This window comes from Chionomys nivalis, chromosome 15, assembly GCF_950005125.1.
Source record: "Chionomys nivalis chromosome 15, mChiNiv1.1, whole genome shotgun sequence".
In the NCBI taxonomy this organism is placed as follows: domain Eukaryota; kingdom Metazoa; phylum Chordata; class Mammalia; order Rodentia; family Cricetidae; genus Chionomys; species Chionomys nivalis.
In genome coordinates this window covers 69,386,987-69,407,521 of record NC_080100.1, presented here as the reverse complement: position 1 = coordinate 69,407,521, position 20,535 = coordinate 69,386,987, and the positions used below count along the sequence as shown (strand labels likewise).

The following is a 20,535-nucleotide window of genomic DNA, read 5'->3' as shown; positions in this document are numbered from 1 at the left end:
ACATCAAAAGGAACAAAAGCAAAGCTTACTCCACTAAGGGAACTTCATGTAGCAAACAAGCCACTTCTCTCAACAGAGAGGATGAGACTTGGGTAAGGGTACCACTTTGTCTTTTTATGTTCAATGGATAATGTCTGGTTTGGCACCATAGACAAAGAAGTCAGGAAAAGCTTTAGTTCCATAGCCTTGCCTCACAAGACACAATTAAAGCAATATTAATGCTGTGAATTTTCTAATGCTGATATAAAAAGGACAAATTTTCACTTTTGAAATGGTGGAAGAACAATGCAATTCCATGACACACTTGTCATTTTTTTTTTCTCAGAATAGCTCAAATGCTCAGAAATTTCATACAATAAATGGGATCAAATGATGTGTAGTAAATTACAGAATAGGCTAAGAAAGACAAAGTAAATCAGTTTTGAGAAAAACTAGGGGCATTTTTTAATCTAGTAATTTTATAGATAGACAGATAATAGATGATATACAGATAGATAGACCCTCCTCCATCTATATCTATCTGTATTATATATACATATATATATTCATATATATATGAATGAGAGAGAGAGTGTGTGTGTGTGTGAGAGAGAGACAGAGACAGAGAGAGAGATAGAGACAGAGAGAGAGAGAGAGAGAGAGAGAGAGAGAGAGAGAGAGAGAGAGAGAGAACTTGTTGTTTCTCGAAAACACCAATCTAAGTCTTTCTGTAATACAAGGGGCTGGACAGGTGCTTTATTTTCTTTCTTGTTGCTGCTTTAAAAATATTTCCAAGAAAGGTAATCTACTTACCTCAGTGTCAGGTACTGGGGCTGCAGTATGAGTGCTAGGAGCAGGAGTCTGGGAAACTACTTCAGAGATGGCAGCAGAAAGCTTGGCATCATCAAATTCCTTTTATTAAAGACATTATTATTTACATGTTACATATAATATTATGACCATGATATCTTTGTTTAAAATACAACTCTTAAAACTGCTTAGTTGCTTAGTCCCTTTATTCAAATGCATGCCTTGTAGCAATCTTTAAAGCACTATTTTTTGATTTCCATTTCTATAGTATTTTTACAATTTCTCATTTTTATATTCTTAGACCTATTTTTATTATTAATTACATGTAAGTATGTGTATGTAAGGCTGTATGTGTATACAAGTAGAGTTGTCCATGAAAGTCATAAGTGGTCCTTAGGTCCCCTGGAGCTGTAGTTACATAAGGTTGTGAGGCATTTTGTGGGTGCTGGGAACTGAATTTGGGTCCTCTGACAGAACAGATTGTGCTCTTTTAGGAAGTCCCATTTATTGGTTGTTGCTCTCAGTGTCTTTGCTACTGGGGTTATATTTAGGAAGTGGTCTCCTGTGCCACTGAGTTCAAGGCTAATTCCCACTTTCTCTTATATCAGTTCAATGTAACTATTTATGTTGAGGTCCTTGATCCATTTGGACTTGAGTTTTGTACATGGTGATCGATATGGATCTATTTCCATTCTTCTACACATTGACATCCAGTTATACCAGCACAATTTGTTAAAGATGCTTTCCTTTTTCCATTGTACCATTTTGGCTTCTTTGTCAAAAATCGGGTGTTCATAGGTGTGTGGATTAATGTCAGGGTCTTTGATTCTATTTCATTGATCCACACGTATGTTTTCATGCTAATATCAAGCTGTTTTTATCACTATAGCTCTATAGTAGAGCTTGAAGTCAGGGATGGTGATGCCTCCGCAAGTCCCTCAGGACAGGATTGTTTTAGCTATTCTGGGTTTTTGTTTTTCCATATAAAATTGAATATTGTTCTTTCAAGGTCTGTGAAGAATTGTGCTGTGATTTTAATGGGGATTGCTTTTGGTAAGATTGCTATTTTTTTTAATGTTGATCCTATCTATCCAAATGTATGAAAGATCTTTCCATTTTCTGATATCTTCTTAAATTTCTTTCTTTAGAGATTTAAAGTTCTTGTCATACAGGTTTTTCACTTGTTTGGTTAGTGTTAACCCAAGATGTTTTTCATTTGTGGATATTGTAAAGGGTGATATTTCTTCGATTTATTTCTCAGTCTGTTTATCATTTATGTAGAAGGGGCACTGATTTTTTTTTTTTTTTTTTAGTTAATCTTGTATCCCGCCACATTATTGAAGGTGTTTATCAGCTGTGGGAGTGTCCAGGTAGAGTTTTTGGGGTAAGGCAAAGGACATGGTAAATAAGACAAAAAGACAGCATACAGAATGGGCAAAGATTTTCCCCCACATCTGTCAGAGGGCTGATCTCCCAAATACATAAAGAACTCAAGAGACCCCCAAGCCTGCCTTGTCTGCAAGGTCCTTTGCTGTGGAACAGCTTCCTGCCCTTTCACTAAGGCTACCAACCCAGAGCAGTGAGTGCCTGTCTAGAGGGCAGGCCTCAAGGTCCCCGCCAGGGAACGCGGGCCCCTGCTGCTGGGGCTGCAGTGTCTGCTGTGCTCTCCTGGACCCGCTCTGCCTGCGCCCTACATCCCTTGGTCCCTGGCTCATTGGGGCTACCAGGAGTCCCTGTGTAGGTGCTGAGAAGTTCCATCTGGACGGGTGAGTGTGTGCTATCCTGGGGCGGACGGTCCCGGTAGAGAGCACAAACGCCCCTACACTAAGGCTACCCAACCAGAGCAGTGAGTGTCTGCCTAGTGGGCAGGCCTCAGCAACCCCTGAAAGGGAGTGCAGGCACCTCCAGCTTGTACTGCAGTGTCGCCTGTGTTCTACTCGACCCCGCCCTACCCCTTGCATTCACCCTTCTTTCTGCGGGTCATTGGAATACCAGGCATCCCTGTTTTGGTGTTGAGGAGTTCATCTGGAAGGGAACGGTTCCTGCCCCTACACTGAGGAGATACACCCAGAGAGTTAGTCACAGCAAAGACTGGTCCAAGACACCAGGCCTCTCCTGGCTCCATTTGAAGGAAAAGATTGGCAGGCGCCAATGCAAGAATTCCCCCAACAACTTGAAAGGCAACGTGACATCACCAGAATCCAGGAATCCTGAAAGAAGAAGTGCACACCCTAATCCAGAAGAATAAGAAAAATTCGACTCAAAAGTGAATTATATGAAAATAATAGAGGACCTTAAACAGGAGGTGAAAAACTGCCATAATCAATTAGAGATTACAAACAAAAAGGTAGAAGAAATGAATAAATTTCTCAAAGATACCCAAGAAAACCAAGAGAAACAAGAAAAAGTAATCAGATAGGTAAGGGAAACGGTTCAAGACTTGAAGAATGAAGTGGAAGTAATAAAGAAAACACAAACCGAGGGAAGGATGGAGATGGAAAATTTGGATAAACGAACAGGAACTACAGAGACAAGTACCACCAACAGATTACAAGAGATAGAAGAAAGAATCTCAGACACTGAAGATACCATAAAGAAAATAAACACTCTGATCAAAGAAAACAGCATAACCAACAAATTCTCATCACAAAACATTCAGGAAATCTGGGACACAATAAAAAGACCAAACCTAAGAATAATAGGGATAGAAGAAGGAGAAGAAGTACAGCTCAATGGTCCAGAAAATATATTTAATAAAATTATAGAAGAAAACTTTCCCAACCTTAAGAAAGATATTCCCTTGAAGGTCCAAGAAGCATACAGAACACCGAATCGACTGGATCAAAAAAAAAATCTCCTCGTCATATAATAATCAAAACACAAAACATACAGAATGAAGAAAGAATATTAAGAGCTGCAAAGGAAAAAGGTCAAGTTACCTATAAAGGTAAACCTATCAGACTTACACCTGATTTCTCTATGGAAACCATGAAAGCCAGAAGGTCCTGGATAGATGTACTGCAGAAACTAAGAGACCATGGATGCAAGCCCAGACTACTATACCCAGCCAAGCTTTTGTTCACTATAAATGGAGAAAACAAAATTTTCCAGGATAAAAACAAATTTAAACAATACGTAGCCACAAATCCAGCCTTACAGAAAGTAATAGAAGGAAAATCACAAACCAAGGAGTCCAACAATGCCCACAACTACTCAGACATCTAATGACCATTCACTAGCACAACTTGAAGAAGGGAAACACACAAATTCTACTAACAAAAGAAAGAAAGAAAGAAAGAAAGAAAGAAAGAAAGAAAGAAAGAAAGGAAAAATGACCGGAGTTAACAACCACTGGTCATTAATATCACTTAATATCAATGGACTCAACTCACCTGTAAACAGGCACAGGCTAAGAGATTGGATACAAAAACAGGATTCAACATTCTGCTGCTTACAAGAAACACACCTCAACCACAAAGACAGACATCTACTCAGAGTAAAGGGCTGGGAAAAGGTTTATCAAGCAAACGGACCTAAGAAACAAGCAGGTGTGGCCATACTAATTTCTAAGAAAGTTGACTTCAAACTAAAATCAATCAGAAGAGATGGAGAGGGACATTTTTTACTCATAACAGGAACAATTCACCAAGATGAAGTCTCAATCCTGAATATATATGCCCCTAATATAAAAGCACCCACTTATGTAAAAGAAACATTACTAAAACTCAAGGCAGTCAACAAACCACACACACTAATAGTAGGAGATTTCAACACTCCTCTCTCACCAATGGACAGGTCAATCAGACAGAAACCTAACAGACAAATAAGAGGATTAAGGGAGGTAATGAATCAAATGGACTTAACAGACATCTATAGAACATTCCACGCAAATAGGAAAGAATATACCTTCTTCTCTGCAGCTCATGGAACCTTCTCGAAAATAGACCACATACTCGGTAACAAAGCAAACTTACACAGTTACAAAAAAATATCGGTAACCACCAGTGTCTTATCAGATCACCATGGATTAAAGTTAGAATTCAACAACAATGCTATCCCCAGAAAGCCTATGAACTCATGGAAACTGGACAGTCAACTACTGAACCACACCTGGATCAAGGAATAAATAAAGAAAGAAATTAAAGTCTTTCTTGAATTCAATGAAAACGAAGACTCAACATACTCAAACCTATGGGACACTATGAAAGCAGTGCTAAGAGGAAAGTTCATAGCATTAAGTGCCCACTTAAAGAAAACGGAGAAAGCACACATTGAAGACTTAATAGCCCACCTGAAAGCTTTAGAAAAAAAAGAAGCAGACTCACCTAGGAGAAGTAGAAGACTGGAAATAATCAAATTGAGGGCTGAAATCAACAAAATAGAAACACAGAAAACAATCCAAAGAATCAATGAAACAAAAAGCTGGTTCATGTAGAAAATCAATAAGATTGATAAACCCCTATCCAAACTAATCAAACGGCGGACAGAGAATACGCAAATTGACACAATCAGAAATGAAAAGGTAAACATAACCACAGACACAGAGGAAATTCAGAGAATCATTAGATCTTACTACAAAAACCTGTATGCCACAAAATTGGAAAATGTAAAAGAAATGGACACTTTTTTAGATAAGTACCATATACCAAAGTTAAACCAGGACCAGGTGAACAACCTAAATAGACCTGTTAGTAGCGAAGAATTAGAAGTTGTTATAAAAAACCTCCCCACCAAAAAAAGCCCAGGTCCAGATGGCTTCAATGCAGAATTCTACCAGAACTTCCAAGAAGACCTAAGACCTATACTCCTTAATGTATTTCACAATATAGAAACAGAGAAGTCATTGTCAAATTCCTTTTATGAAGCTGCAGTTACTCTGATACCAAAACCACACAAAGACACAACCAAGAAAGAGAATTACAGGCCAATCTCACTCATGAACATCGACGCAAAAATCCTCAATAAAATACTGGCAAACCGAATCCAAGAACACATTAGAAAAATTATCCATTATGATCAAGTAGGCTTCATCCCAGAGATGCAGGGCTGGTTCAACATACGAAAATCTATCAATGTAATCCATCATATAAATAAACTGAAAGAAAAAAAACATATGATCATTTCATTAGATGCTGAAAAAGCATTTGACAAAATTCAACATCCCTTTATGATAAAGGTCTTAGAGAGATTAGGAATACAAGGGTCGTACCTAAGTATAATAAAAGCTATTTATAGCAAGCCGTCAGCTAACATCAAATTTAATGGAGAGAAACTCAAAGCTATTCCACTAAAATCAGGAACACGACAAGGTTGTCCACTCTCTCCATACCTCTTTAATATAGTGCTTGAAATTCTAGCGATAGCAATAAGACAATAAGGGGATCAAAGGGATTCAAATTGGAAAGGAAGAAGTTAAACTTTCATTATTTGCAGACGATATGATAGTGTACATAAGCGACCCCAAAAACTCCAGCAAAGAACCCCTTCAGCTGATAAACACCTTTAGTAGCGTTGCAGTTTACAAGATCAATTCCAAAAAATCAGTTGCCCTCCTATACACAAAGGATAAGGAAGCAGAGATGGAAATCAGAGAAGCATCACCCTTCACGATAGCCACAAATAGCATAAAATATCTTGGGGTAACTCTAACCAAGGAAGTGAAGGATCTATTTGACAAGAACTTTAAGTCTTTGAAGAAAGAAATTGAGGAGGATACCAGAAAATGGAAGGATCTCCCTTGCTCTTGGATTGGGAGGATCAACATAGTAAAAATGGCAATTCTACCAAGGGCAATTTATAGATTCAATGGAATCCCCATTAAAATCCCATCAAAATTCTTCACAGATCTTGAGAGGACAATAATCAACTTTATATGGAGAAACAAAAAACCCAGGATAGCCAAAACAATCTTATATAATAAAGGATCGTCTGGAGGCATTACCATCCCTGACCTCAAACCCTATTACAGAGCCTCAGTATTGACAACAGCTTGGTATTGGCATAAAAACAGAGAAGTCGATCAATGGAACCGAGTAGAAGACCCTGATTTTAACCCACAAACATATGAACACTTAATTTTTGATCAAGGAGCTAAAAGTATTCAATAGAAAAAAGAGAGCATCTTCAACAAATGGTGCTGGCAGAACTGGTTGTCAACGTGTAGAAGAATGAAAATAGATCCATATCTATCACCATGCACAAAACTCAAGTCCAAATGGATTAAAGACCTCAATATTAGTCTGAACACACTGAACCTGATAGAAGAAAAAGTGGGAAGTACTCTACAACATATGGGTACAGGAGATCACTTCCTACGTATATCCCCAGCAGCACAGATATTAAGGACAACATTGAATAAATGGGACCTCCTGAAACTGAGAAGCTTCTGTAAAGCAAAGGACACTGTCACTAAGACAAAAAGGCAACCCACTGACTGGGAGAAGATCTTCACCAACCCTGCAACAGACAAAGGTCTGATCTCCAAAATACATAAAGAACTCAAGAAACTAGACTTTAAAATGCTAATTAACCCAATAAAAAATGGGGCTCTGAACTGAACAGAGAATTCTCAACAGAAGAAATTCAAATGGCCAAAAGACACTTAAGGCCATGCTCAACCTCCTTAGTGATAAGTGAAATGCAAATTAAAACAATTTTGAGATACCATCTTACACCTGTCAGAATGGCTAAAATCAAAAACACCAATGATAGCCTTTGCTGGAGAGGTTGTGGAGAAAGGGGCACACTCATTCATTGCTGGTGGGAATGCAAACTTGTGCAACCACTTTGGAAATCAGTGTGGCGATTTCTCAGGAAATTTGGGATCAACCTACCCCAAGATCCAGAAATACCACTATTGGGAATATACCCAAGAGATGCCCCATCAAATGACAAAAGTATCTGTTCAACTATGTTCATAGCAGCATTGTTTGTAATAGCCCAAACCTGGAAACAACCTAGATGCCCTTCAATGGAGGAATGGATGAAGAAAGTGTGGAATATATACATATTAGAGTACTACTAAGCGGTAAAAAACGACTTCTCGAATTTTGCATGCAAACGGATGGAAATAGAAAACACTATCCTGAGTGAGGTATCCCAGACCCAAAAAGAGGAACATGGGATGTACTCACTCATAATCGGTTTCTAGCCATAAATAAAGGACATTGAGCATATAATTTGTGATCCTAGAGAAGCTAAATAAGAAAGTGAATCCAAAGAAAATCGTATAGTCATCCGCCTGGAGAAGGGAAATAGACAAGATTGCAGGGCAAAAACTGGGAACTTGCGGGTGAGGTGGCATGGGGCAAAGGGGAAATGGGATGAGAAACATGAGAAGGGGAGGATGGGAGGAGCTCGGGGGATTGGGATGGTTGGGATATAGGAAGGGTGGATTCGGGAGCAGCGAAGTATATATCCTACTAAGGGAGCCATCTTAGGGTTGGCAAGAGACTTGACTCTAGAGGGGTTCGCAGGGGTCCAGAGAGATGTCCCCAGCTGGTACCTTGGGCAACTGAGGAGAGGGAACCTGAAATGACCCTATCCTATACTGATGAATATCTTACATATATATCACCTTAGAACCTTCATCTGGCGATGTATCGAGGTAGAGACAGAGACTCAATTTGAAGCAAAGGTCTGAGCTCTTAAGGTCCAAATGAGGAGCAGAAGGAGGGAGAACATGAGCAAGGAAATCAGGACCACAAGGGATGCACCCACCCACTGTGACAGTGGAACTGATTTATTGGGAGCCCACCAAGGCCAGCTGGTCTGGGACTGAATAAGCATGGGTTGAAACTGGACTCTCTGAGCTAGGCGGACAATGAAGGCTGATGAGAAGCCAAGGACAATGGCACTAGGTTTCGAGCCTAATACATGAACTGGCTTTGTGGGAGCTTAGCCTGTTTAGATGCTCACCTTCCTGGACATAGATAGAAGACCTTCATCTTCCCGCAGGGCAGAGAATTTGGACTGCTCTTCAGTATCGAGAGGGGGGGGGAATGGTTTGGGGGGAGGAGAAGAGGAGTGAGGATAGGGGGAAGGGAGTGGGGGGAGGGGGCAATATTTGGGAGGAGGGGAGGGAAATGGGAAACGGGGAGCAGGTGGAAATTTTAATTAAAAAAGAATAAAAAAAAGGAAAAAAAAGAAAAAAAAAGAACTCAAGAAACTAGATATCAAAATACAAAATAATCCTATTAAAAATGGGGTTTAGAACTACACAGAATTCTCAGCAAAATCTCAGATGGCTGAAAGACATTTAAGGAATTGACTTACCATCCTTAATAATCAGGGAAATGCAAATCAAAACGACTCTGAGATACCATCTTACACCCATCAGAATGGTTAAGATCAAAAATACTGAGGACAGCTTATGTTGGAGAGGATGTGGAATCAGTGGAATACTCCTCCACTGCTGGTGATTGTACCACCACTTTGGAAATCAGTATGGTGATTTCTCAGAAAACTGGGAATCAACCTACCTTAAGACCGAGCAATACCACTGCTGGGCATATACCTAAAGGATGCTCAATCATATCACAAGGACACTTGCTCAACAATATTCATAGGAGCATTATTTATAATAGCCAGAACCTGGAACCAACCTACATGTCCCTCAATTGAAGAATGTATGAAGAAAGTGTGATACATTTACATAATGGAATATTACTCAGCTGTCAAAAACAATGACATCATGAAATTTGCAGGCAAATTGATGGAACTAGAAAAAAACCATCCTGAGTGAGGTAATCAAGACTCAGAAAGATAAACATGGTATGTATTCACTCATAAGTGGATATTAGGTGTAAAACCAAGGATAACCACACTACAATCCACAGCCCCAGAAAACCTAGGTAACAAGGATGACCCTAGGAGAGACACATGAATTGCCCTGCAAAGGGGAATTAGAGGAAATCTCCTGAGTAAACTGGGGGTGGGGGGCAGTAAATGGAAGGGGGTGGGAGATGAGAACAAGAGAGCATGGGATGGTTGAGCAGGGAGAGGGACAGAGTAGGATAGCAATGAAAAGAGATCTTGATAGAGAGAGTCACTATGGGGTTAGGGAAAAACCAGGCCAGGTAAATTCCCAAGAATCTGCAAGGATGACTCCAGTTAAAGACTCCTAGCAGTATGGAGAGGGTGCCTTAACTGGCCTTCCCCTGTAATCAGATTGGTGAACACCCCAACTATTATCATAGAGCCTTCATTCAGTAACGGATGGAACCAGATGCTGAGATCCACAACCAAGCACCAGGCTAAGCTCCAGGAATCCAATCGAAGAGTGGAGCAAGGGTGGTCAAGATCATGATGGAGAAATCTACAGAGACAGCTCTTGAAAGTTCTTGAAAACTCATTAACTCTAGACCCACAGCTGTGGAGCCTTCATAGGACCAAACTAGGCCCTCCATATGTGGGATACAGTGGTGAAGCTTGGACTACCTGAGAGGCCCCTGGCAGTGGAACCAGAATCTATCCCTTGTGCACAAGCTAGCCTGTTGGAGGACATTCCCTATGATGGGATGCCATTCTTGGCCTTAATGCAGGGGGGAGGGTCTTGGTTCTGGCCCAACATAATGTACCAGACTTTGTTGACTCCCCATGGGAGCCCTTACCCATTGAGAGAAGTGGATGGGGGGTGTTCTGGCAGGGAGGTGAAGGGGGGAGGGAGGAGAGATGGGGAAAAACTATGTTTGGAATGTAAAATGAAATTAAAAAAAAATAAAAATATATAATAAAAAAACCCAGTATGTGTTCTTAACCACTGAGATATCTGTCCAGCCAATGATTTCCTCTTTCTATTTCACATTTGTTACTCTAAATGCCATCCAACAATCTATTCAGAGTTCTGTGGCTTATTTATGTGTTTCTTGTTGGACACTGAGTTATTAAAAAAAAATTAAATTATTTTTAAATTATGCTATATATAAGTTATAGACATGTCTTTGGGGAGTGTTTAAAAAATCTTTTTTGCAGTTTAACTTCTGTTCAAATGAATTCAAGATCAAAGGCAAGACATAATGGGAAGTGCCAATGGGAAAAGACCTATCAACATTATGAAGCTAGCATCCTGGAGTAGCTTAGAGACCATTTCCCTTAGATGGACCGAGGTCTGGGGTTCCAAATTGAGGAGGGCTTTGGAGGTTAGAAGATGGAACACAGTCTCATATCTGAAGTTCCAGATAGACAGAGTTGGATCTTTAAAAATTGTGATATTCAGTATTACAGTCATTGATGAAAGAGAGGAATTCCATGTAAGAGAAAATTTTAAACTTATTTTTAACTGATATAAAAGACTGGAGGGCTGGAGAGATGGCTCAGTGGTTAAGAGCATTGCCTGTTCTTCCAAAGGTCCTGAGTTCAATTCCCAGCAACCACATGGTGGCTCACAACCATCTGTAATGAGGTCTGGTGCCCTCTTCTGGCCTTCAGGCATACACACAGACAGAATATTGTATACATAATATTAAATAAATAAACATTTTAAAAAAAGACTGGAAAATCTGCATATATTAATAGAGTAAAGTACAATGCCAAAATATATTTATATATTATGTAATTTTAAGTGATGTTTAAACTATCTCTGCAAATATTTATCATTTCTTATGTTAAAAAATACTTTTTTATACCATTAAGAAACATTTACTTCAGTTTTTAAATGAATGAGTCTTAAAAAATCCACAGCACTGACACTTTCTAATAAGAATACATACTGCTGAAAACAATGGACATAGTCCTGTTTGCTATTGCCATAATTAAACTTTTACATTATGTGTTCACTTCTGATAACTGCCAAAGGCACACTGCGCTATATACCTTAAGCCAGCAGCGGTGGTTTCTTCTGAATGATGTGTAACAAATTATTCCAGTTTCCCTTTAGTATGCTACATTCCTCATCTACATTGATTTCTATTTGACTCCTGTGCACTCTGCTGTAAGCTAATTCTTGGACTATAGTTTTTACTTACCATTAATGTACTAAAGCCCCAAATGTTTAATGGGTTAATAACACCTAAAACATTTAAAAATACTTATGGTTTCATATTTTTATAAATTAACTTTTCTAATACATTTTAGAATAATTTTACTCAGTTATAGAAGGTACCGTAGTGATATTTTAATAACAAAATAATTTATTAACTGTACAAGAGAATAGTCATTGCTTATTGAGAACAATGAACCCATCTTAGATAAATATATTTCTATTTCTGTGCCTTTATTTTCATACTCATTTTTTATTTTGTGCTTTTTATGTAAATTTAGAATCTCTTATTAATAAAATTTACTGATTTGTTTTTAACAAGAAGCTAGCATACATGATATCATATATATGTTTTTTATACAAACAGTCATACCCACAATTCTATGCAGGCATTTCTTATGAATGTTTGTCAATTACTTTACATTTGTTGCTAATGATTTTCCCTTTATTTCTTTTTTTTTTTTTCCTTTGCTTTTTCGAGACAGGGTTTCTCTGTAGCTACGGAGCCTGTCCTGGAACTAGCTCTTGTAGACCAGGCTGGCCTCAAACTTACAAAGATCCGCCTGTCTCTGCCTCCCGAGTGCTGGGATTAAAGGCGTGTGCCACCACCACCCGGCATGATTTTCCCTTTAAAAGAAATCAAAGTTTTATAATTTTATAAAAGTCGCTTATTTCATATTCAACATTTTGTTCTTGGCAATGAACAAAAGGGATTGCCACTCTTTCAAGGTTTTTATTTAAAGCATGAATGTATGTTAAATATCAAATATATAGTTTTGTTTTCAAAATTTATTTATTCCATGTATATGAATGTTTTATCTGCATGTGGATATATACACCATATATGTTCCTGGTGCCTGTGAAGCAAAGAAGTGGACATCATACCTTCCCTATAGTTACAGACAGTTGTGAGCCACCATGTAGGTTCAAGTGGTTAAAAGACCTTAACCACTGAGAAAACTCTCCAGCCTTGTTGCAGTTTTTGAGACCGGATCTTGCTATGTCCACCAGACTAGCCTTGAACTCACAGAGATCCATCTGCCTCTTGCTGGGATTAGAGACATACACCACCAAACCTGGCCTATAAACAAATCTTTCATATGAACATAGCTACTTTATTATTGATAGTGGCTATATTACTATGCTATATTGCCAATTTCCTTGCCAATGAATTCTAAGATTTGACAAATAAAGACTTTAATAATTGTTATAGTGCATGCCAATAATTTTTTACCTGTCAACTAAAGTGACTTTACTGACTGACACTGTCATACTTGATGAGATTTTTAAAGTGGCAATGATTGTAAGAAGCCACTTTGCAGAATGTCCTCCTTCTCAGGACATACTGATGTCACAGAGGGACCACCTAGACAGTGACGTTTAGAAGAACAAGCCCTTCACGTCTAGTGGAAGGAATTTGTGAGCAGTTCTCCCTTTTTCTTTAGTTTTGCTTTTTTGTTTAAGTGTTATGAATTGTACTGATTGTATTTTTGTCTAGAATTTCTTTAAATTTTTACATGCAATTTTCCCCAAATCAGTTTAACTCTTCTACTGCCTGTTCCACCTTTCTGTTACATCAAATTTAAATTTTACATTAAATTTGAGGTTTCTGTGTTGTTTTCCTCTATTATACTCACCAGTACTTTTTAAAGATTTGATATTTATAAGAACCAACTAATAATTGGCTTTGAAATATAAAAACAGAATTTATCTCTGACATGCATGTACACTTGTTAGTATTTTACAAACCACCTGTGCTTTCCAAAAGGAACAGCTTCTGGTCAGTTAGAAATGAGGCTGTGGCTCTGTGCCAGCATGTTCAGTGCTCAAACTTCCTACTGTCCATACTAATACTTTGGGAAATTAAAATTCCACAGATATCAGATTCATCAAATTTACCTTGTTTTATTTTTAAAGACAAATGGTGGGAAATACATGAATACTTCATTGGCTATTTTTTAATTTAATTTTATGTTGTTTTATTATCAGTAGTGTATTCTGAATTTATTTCTTGATTTTAATATTATTTGGAGAACATTTTAAAAATTCTACTTTCCCTATAATTTCTGTTCTATTTTACTATGACCAACAAGGATGGTACATACAGTAGTTATTCCATTCTTTTGAATTTTAAAAGCCAATATATGAGACTTTGTCACTGGGGTTTGTAACAGTGTACCAAATGATTTTCTAACCTGTTATTTGATATTTCCCAAACTTAGTTATTTCTATTTCGTTAACTATAGTTTGTATACTTACAATGTTAACTTTCTAAAAGAACATTTTAAAGAGTAAATTGCTTTATCTCAAATCTGCTTAGACATGTCTCAGAGAGGGGGTGACACAGTTCAGTATTACAGTTCCAAGGTGTGCACATAAACCCTGGCTCAAAAAAAACTAGAGAGAGAAAGAAAGGAATAGAGAATGAAAGAGAAAATGGGAGGGAGGGAGGGATAGAGGGAGAAAGGGAGGGAAAGAAAGGAAGGAAGGAAGGAAGGAAGGAAGGAAGGAAGGAAGGAAGGAAGGAAGGAAAGAAAGAAAGAAAGAAAGAAAGAAAGAAAGAAAGAAAGAAAGAAAGAAAGAAAGAAAGAACAAAAAGAAAAATTTCTCGACCAGGTGCTTCATACTTACAAGAGACGATATGTTTCCCGGACTGGAGAAGTCCTGAGACAAGGCATCAAGAAGGAGCTCATTACTCAAGGGCTGGAAGAAACAGAAAACACAACAAAATCAATGCTGGCATACCTCCTCTTTGGTATTCACCATTATCACATCTGATAAGCTCACTAAATGGGAAAGCTATGCCCTTCCCAGATTGCCAATTGCAGGCCACAGAAGACAAACTCAGAGAAAGCACATTGCTTACTGGAAGTTGTTCTTTGGACTCTTTTGGCAGGAGTGGTTTTCCATCCTTATCCTATTCATAGTGAAAACATAACATTAATTATTTTACATGTTATCTCAAACACGGAACCTACACACTAAACAAGGAATGAACAGGCTAAACCTACTGTATATTTTAACATAGCTCATTCATTAAAGAATTATTATTGTAACAGAGAATATATCCACTGTAATTCAGTTCATATCCACAGCCAACTTATATGCATCAAGCCTTCCTTGGCCACGGAGTCTAACAGCACAGTCAATGTGGCTTGTGACCCAAAAGAAGAGAAATACACACACACACAAACACACACACACACGTGAACTATTAAAGCAGTATGTTTCAGAGGCGTGTCAGCAAACATCTTATTTATAAAGGAACACTGGGACCATAATACAAAGTCAGCTGAAGTTCCAACCCTCAGAGAGCTTATGTTTGGGTGGAACACTCAAATTTAGTACTTAGATATGCTAAGCTTCATATGTGGTTTTAAGTAGTATTTTTGAATAACAGAACAAACCATAATTATAATAAATAATAACAATAATCTTTAATAAAAGACCTATAAATAAATGATAAATTCCATTTATTTACATGTACAAAAATAAATGAGTGTGGACAAAGATTTCTCCAAGAAAAGTGATCACAATGTTTTGCTTTGTTTTCTGTATTTCAAATGTGTTCTGTAATTATTTAGAGCTATCTGACCTGCTGCTTTCTTATAGTTAACACAAGCCTCTTCCCGCCCTCTGAATTCACTTTTAGGTTTGGCCCTTTTTTAAAGGAGGAATCTTCTATTTCCAGACCATGTGTCACCTGAAAAGGCAGTAAAGATCACAAGTGAGGCATGGGACCCTGGGAGCTCCTGTGCTATGCATTAAAATTGAAATCCACCTTCTACTACCTTATCATCTGGTGGCAGGAAGGGGAAATTTGAGTCTGACCACAGAGAGCAGACCCTTGCTACAGTGACCTAATGTGAGCCTAGCTAATGAAAGACAACAGTATTTAAACAAGAAGTCAAGCCAGCAACCTGGAAATGTGACAAAGCAATGCATAACTAACAATGTGTGAGATAAGTTCAGAGGACAAAACTAGCACTAAATAAAGGGGCCAGGAAAACCAATCCCTGAGATTCAGTAAGGGCAGCTTCCTACTGAGTTAACTGCACATGGCCTGCTTCTATGGAACTAGGATCAGAGACAGATAGATTTGTGTCCTTGAAAATATGCAGAAGAATTAAAACAATGTACATAAAAGCTGTGAATAATAGAAACTCCATCACTTTTGGTTGCAGTATAAAATCCACAAGTGTCCAGAATAAAAAACTTTAAGGGGAATTCAGTGTAAGATCTTGAGAACTATGAATTCAGCTTCTCATGACTGCAATTAAAGTACACTGGAACTTTCCTGTTAGTGGCATGGCGTGAAGATGACTATTTATTCAACGCCTATGTGTCTGCTCTGTTTAAAATGCACAATGGAACTGATCATAATGGGGTCTCTCCATTGGCCGCTTGTTCTATACATCCTGTCCTTTCAGTATGAAGAGGACAGGTCAACTTATCACTTTACTCAGTGTTTAACAAGTTCTCATGTCTTCAACTTATATTTAAGGATTAAAAAGTTTTCCGCAAAGGAAGTAATTGTACATGTTGGTTTTTGTTTGTCTGTTTAATCTGCAAATGGTTTTCCTATATTTGTGGTACTATAAGAAACCACATGTCTAAAGGGAAAATATTTGGTAGCCTAGATGCTAGTTTTCCTTCATATTAAAGGAAGAAAAGCTTACTTAATATATTTTATTCTCTATTGCTGTCACCGTTGGTTGCCTCTCAGAATTTGAAGGTAAGTCCCTGTTGCTGACACCACTACAACTCTGGACACAGGACTTGGATGAATCGGCCCTGAAGCCCCTCCCTGGGAACTAGCTTTTGCTGTATTAGAAGGTGCACTACCCAGATGTGAAGGGTGTGAACTACAGGGACTAGTATGACAAGATATCCCTAAAGGTAAAGTGGTGACACATATCTCAATGATGCATATCAGCTTTCTAGTTGGACTTAAGTCTTGACGCCTAGGAAAGAATTTCTGACTGGTATCATAAACACAGCCGAGTATCCATGGCTAATGAGGCCATAGAACTTTGAGAAGAGTCTATTACTGCAAATCTCCCAAACCATTATTTCCTTTAACTGCATTCCCTGATTGGTTTTGATATTTTATTTTAATTACAACATCTCTCCGTTTCCTTTTCTCCCTTCAAACACTCCCATAAATCACTCCTCACTCTCCTTCAAATTTGTAGCCTTTTTCATCAATTATTATTGTGTGCATATCTAGTTTTGTATATATTCCCAAATATAAGCTGTTGAGTTCCTATGTTACTTGTATCAATCTTAACTGAGCTCTCAACAGTAATCCTTATCTCCACAGAAAAGTGTACCTCTCATCCCTCATCAAAGAATCTCTTGTTGCAGCGGATGGGGACTGTTACAAAAAGCTACAACTGACAAAAATTCAGGATCTCTACTGCAGGGCTGCATCTTCTGTGTATGACAGGGAAGCTGCACTCATGACATCTCAACAGTTTGGTTGCCTGAACAAGATTTGAACAATGACAATATCAGCTGACTTCCTGATGTAGAAGGGAGAAATTTCAAGGAGTCCCATCTCTAGATGAAGAAATATAGGGGCTAATTAATGCTGAGAGGTAGAAAGAATATTCCCCAGGGATGAGCTCAACAACTGTTTATCCAAACCAAGTGGTAAGCCCTAAAAACAAACATACAGACAAGCATCACTAAATGGACTCATTAGATTTATTTATATATTAACTTATATCTATGTGTGTGTATGTTTGCATATGTGACAATAATAAAGAAAAAGAGGCTATGAATTTGAAGGAGAAGAGGAGAGAGAGGATGGGAAAAGGCATAAATTCAGGATACACACACATACGAAGTTAAAAATGAACATATTTTAAAAGAATATGTTTTAGTTCCTTATCTGGTATTCTAACATGGTATTAGCAATAATACAACTTAGGGTCAGAACATAAAGAAACGGGAAGTTTATATTCCAGATCTGCTCTCGGCCCCCTTCTTATGTACATAACATTCAGTTAGGAAACAAAACAGGGTAACACTCATCTGCTTACCTTGACCTCTTCTAGTCTATAGTCAGGAGGAATTGTTTCTTCTTTTTCACCAAGTTTCTCAAGGTCTTCTTCTTTTGCTTTGTCCTAAAAACAAGAAGTAATTTTTAGGATTAGTATCTCCTCCTATATAACACATTCCTCAGATCTTAAATTTGAGGTAATCTGTTGTTAGCTTCAAACATGCATATGGCCATTGTTTAACATACGCTCAACAGCTTAAACTTAAACACTGTTTTCAGGTTAGCAGGTTGCTGGGCTAAGGGAAGGTTGGAAGGAGTATTAGGCACATGCTACTTTTCTTAGGAAAAAGAATGAATACAGGTAGACAAAGATGGGGATTCACAGACTTGGACACAGGTATGCTACCTAGCCACTAGAGTGGATCAACATTAGCACTTCCTAAGGTTTAGCTTACTAAAGAGGATATGTGCAGTATCAAAGAAAGACTGATCATGCTTTACAGACATATTTTTAAAAGCAAAGTTTTAACTTATTAGAAAGCAGAGAGGCATGGTTAATAAGTCATTTTGTAGAAGCATTTGAGCTGCTATTACCTTTACTTTATTCACCACAGGTTTTTCATCTTCTGGATTTGTTTCCCTTTTCCCTAGGCTTCCAGCCAAGGTTTCTACAGCATCATCTGGCACCATGTCCTTCTGCAAGGACACAGAGGGTAAACCTAAGTTGTTATTCATCCTTACCAATTTAGAAAGGCACATGCTCATTTCAGGTCGCCGTAATCTTTAATAATGTGAACCATCAATATGATTAAAATGGAGGTTTTGAAATGTTAAGAATGTTTAAAAAAAGCAAGTTTCTTATATTAAAAACTGTGTAGCAATTTATATACTAATACTAAAAACCTTAAAAGATCCAGCTGGAATTTTGACCCATGAAAAAAAGAAGATAAAGATAACCGAAGCTGACAGAAGGGAAAGAAGGCAGGATCTCTCACCAAGTTTGGCCAGGCCCTGGGGAGGAGCAATTTTGTTCCCTGGCACTTTCACTAATCACATGACTAACAGTTGACTCAGGATCTCCCTGTTTGTGACTGACCGTCCTCAGTGCAGAATGGCAACGACCTCCTTGAATCTTGATATTCAGAATGAAATGTGCTAACTCCATGATGCTATCAGCCAGATTTGGCTATGCCAACATTCAAACAAATAAACAGGAAGCATAGACGAGGCATGTAAAGGGAAATGAAGAAACCAGGTATGAGCCAAGTGAGAGAACAGGTTCTGGCTTTCCAAACGATGCATCATAAATGTTCCTTAGTGATTATTAAAAATTATTTGAATGTCTCCTGGTCAGAATGCTTTTCATAAATAGAAAACAATACATCACACTTAACCTGAATAAGCACCATTCATAAAAGGTTTTTTTTAGTATTATTATTGTATAGGTCTCTAAACCATCTAAATGAACATATCCCAAGCACAGCAAAAACTTCGCATTTCTGCCTCACTGGTTTCCCTGGGAAATGTTATTCTTATTCTCAGTGTGACTCTGCCTTTGTAAATTCCTACAAAAGAAGATTCCTTCATCTATGCTCCATCTGCAGTTCTCCATATGGAAAAGTCCAGACTGTGTCATAACTTGAGGTCTGGCTCATATCTGTACAAGCCTGAAGGATATCCAAGAGCAGGACTGTATTTCTCATTCTCATCCCAGTTAAGGACCAGGATAACAGGTAAGCTGCTCAAGGTCAACATAAAGCCTGGCAGTCCTCACCTGTACACAACAGTGATAAGGAAAGACTTTACAGTATCCTTATCAACATCGAATGAGGAGACTAGCAGGAAATGCACGTCAGTAAAGGAATTCCTGGGAAGCATGGATCAAGCCCCAGCACCATCCTTACTCCTACAGACAATAACGAGAAGATACTATGCAAGATCTGGAATACATGTGTCCTATAAGGGGAAAACTAATCATTCAGGATTCAGATTTTGTAAGAGTGAAGCAGTGACCTCTGAGTCATCAGAGAATAAAAATGAAACCCTTAGTCATCAAAATATCACATTTCATTCAAAAATTAGAAGACAAGAAACAATGAAGGCTTGGCAGAGGGATGCTGCGATCTTCCCTCCAAAGGGGAAGCGGGGAAGGATCTTGGTCATCATTTGAGTGCAAAGCCAGGAAGAAATATGGCACCAGCTTTTCTGTCAAACTTCAGAATGCAGGGACTACTGGAGGACTGTAGACTATTAGAGGTTCAGAAGAGAAAAGCAAAGCCACATGCAGCACCTGAATTAAAGTTAAGTACAGATGAGGTTTCTGGCACAGCCCTGAAGCCCGAAGAACAATAACAACTCTGCATTAGCTCTCACTTCATTTCAATGCTAAGGGCATCACTCACCGATGAGGCTGTTTTGGGTGGTGCCGCCTGGATACTGCACATGGAGGCCTGAGGCACAGTCTCAGACACAGTAGGGGATGTGTCCTTCGATTTCTGGGAAAAGAAGCAAGCGCTCTGAATAACTTTAGAACTACCTGACTAATAAAACTGAATAATGGTGGCTCAATTACATACTACAAGATGTAAGTTGTAAGCATGATTCTTTTGAATGCTTATTGAGCAATATGCATGCGTTAAAAAAAATCTTCAGTTACTGTAATAGCAACTGACAAACTCAGTTTCACATGTGTGATAGGAGAACATTGAAAATACACACAACATCTCAAGGCCTGATCTGAGAGCATACAGCAGTTACAAAT

The 20,535-nt window shown here is 38.3% G+C and overlaps 1 protein-coding gene across 5 annotated transcripts in view; it reads right to left on the bottom strand.

Annotated features, from left to right (window-relative positions):
- The window catches only part of Cast (calpastatin), a 113,593-nt gene that overhangs the window by 12,586 nt on the left and 80,472 nt on the right, over nucleotides 1-20,535 (bottom strand). For all 5 annotated transcript variants that reach the window (XM_057789641.1, XM_057789643.1, XM_057789642.1 and 2 more), the window contains 6 exons: nucleotides 20,177-20,269; nucleotides 18,369-18,470; nucleotides 17,815-17,898; nucleotides 14,634-14,684; nucleotides 14,399-14,470; nucleotides 793-891 (listed from right to left, as the gene is read on the bottom strand). In XM_057789641.1, the coding sequence (XP_057645624.1) occupies nucleotides 793-891; nucleotides 14,399-14,470; nucleotides 14,634-14,684; nucleotides 17,815-17,898; nucleotides 18,369-18,470; nucleotides 20,177-20,269 (501 nt within the window). The remainder of the gene's footprint in view (nucleotides 1-792; nucleotides 892-14,398; nucleotides 14,471-14,633; nucleotides 14,685-17,814; nucleotides 17,899-18,368; nucleotides 18,471-20,176; nucleotides 20,270-20,535) is intronic.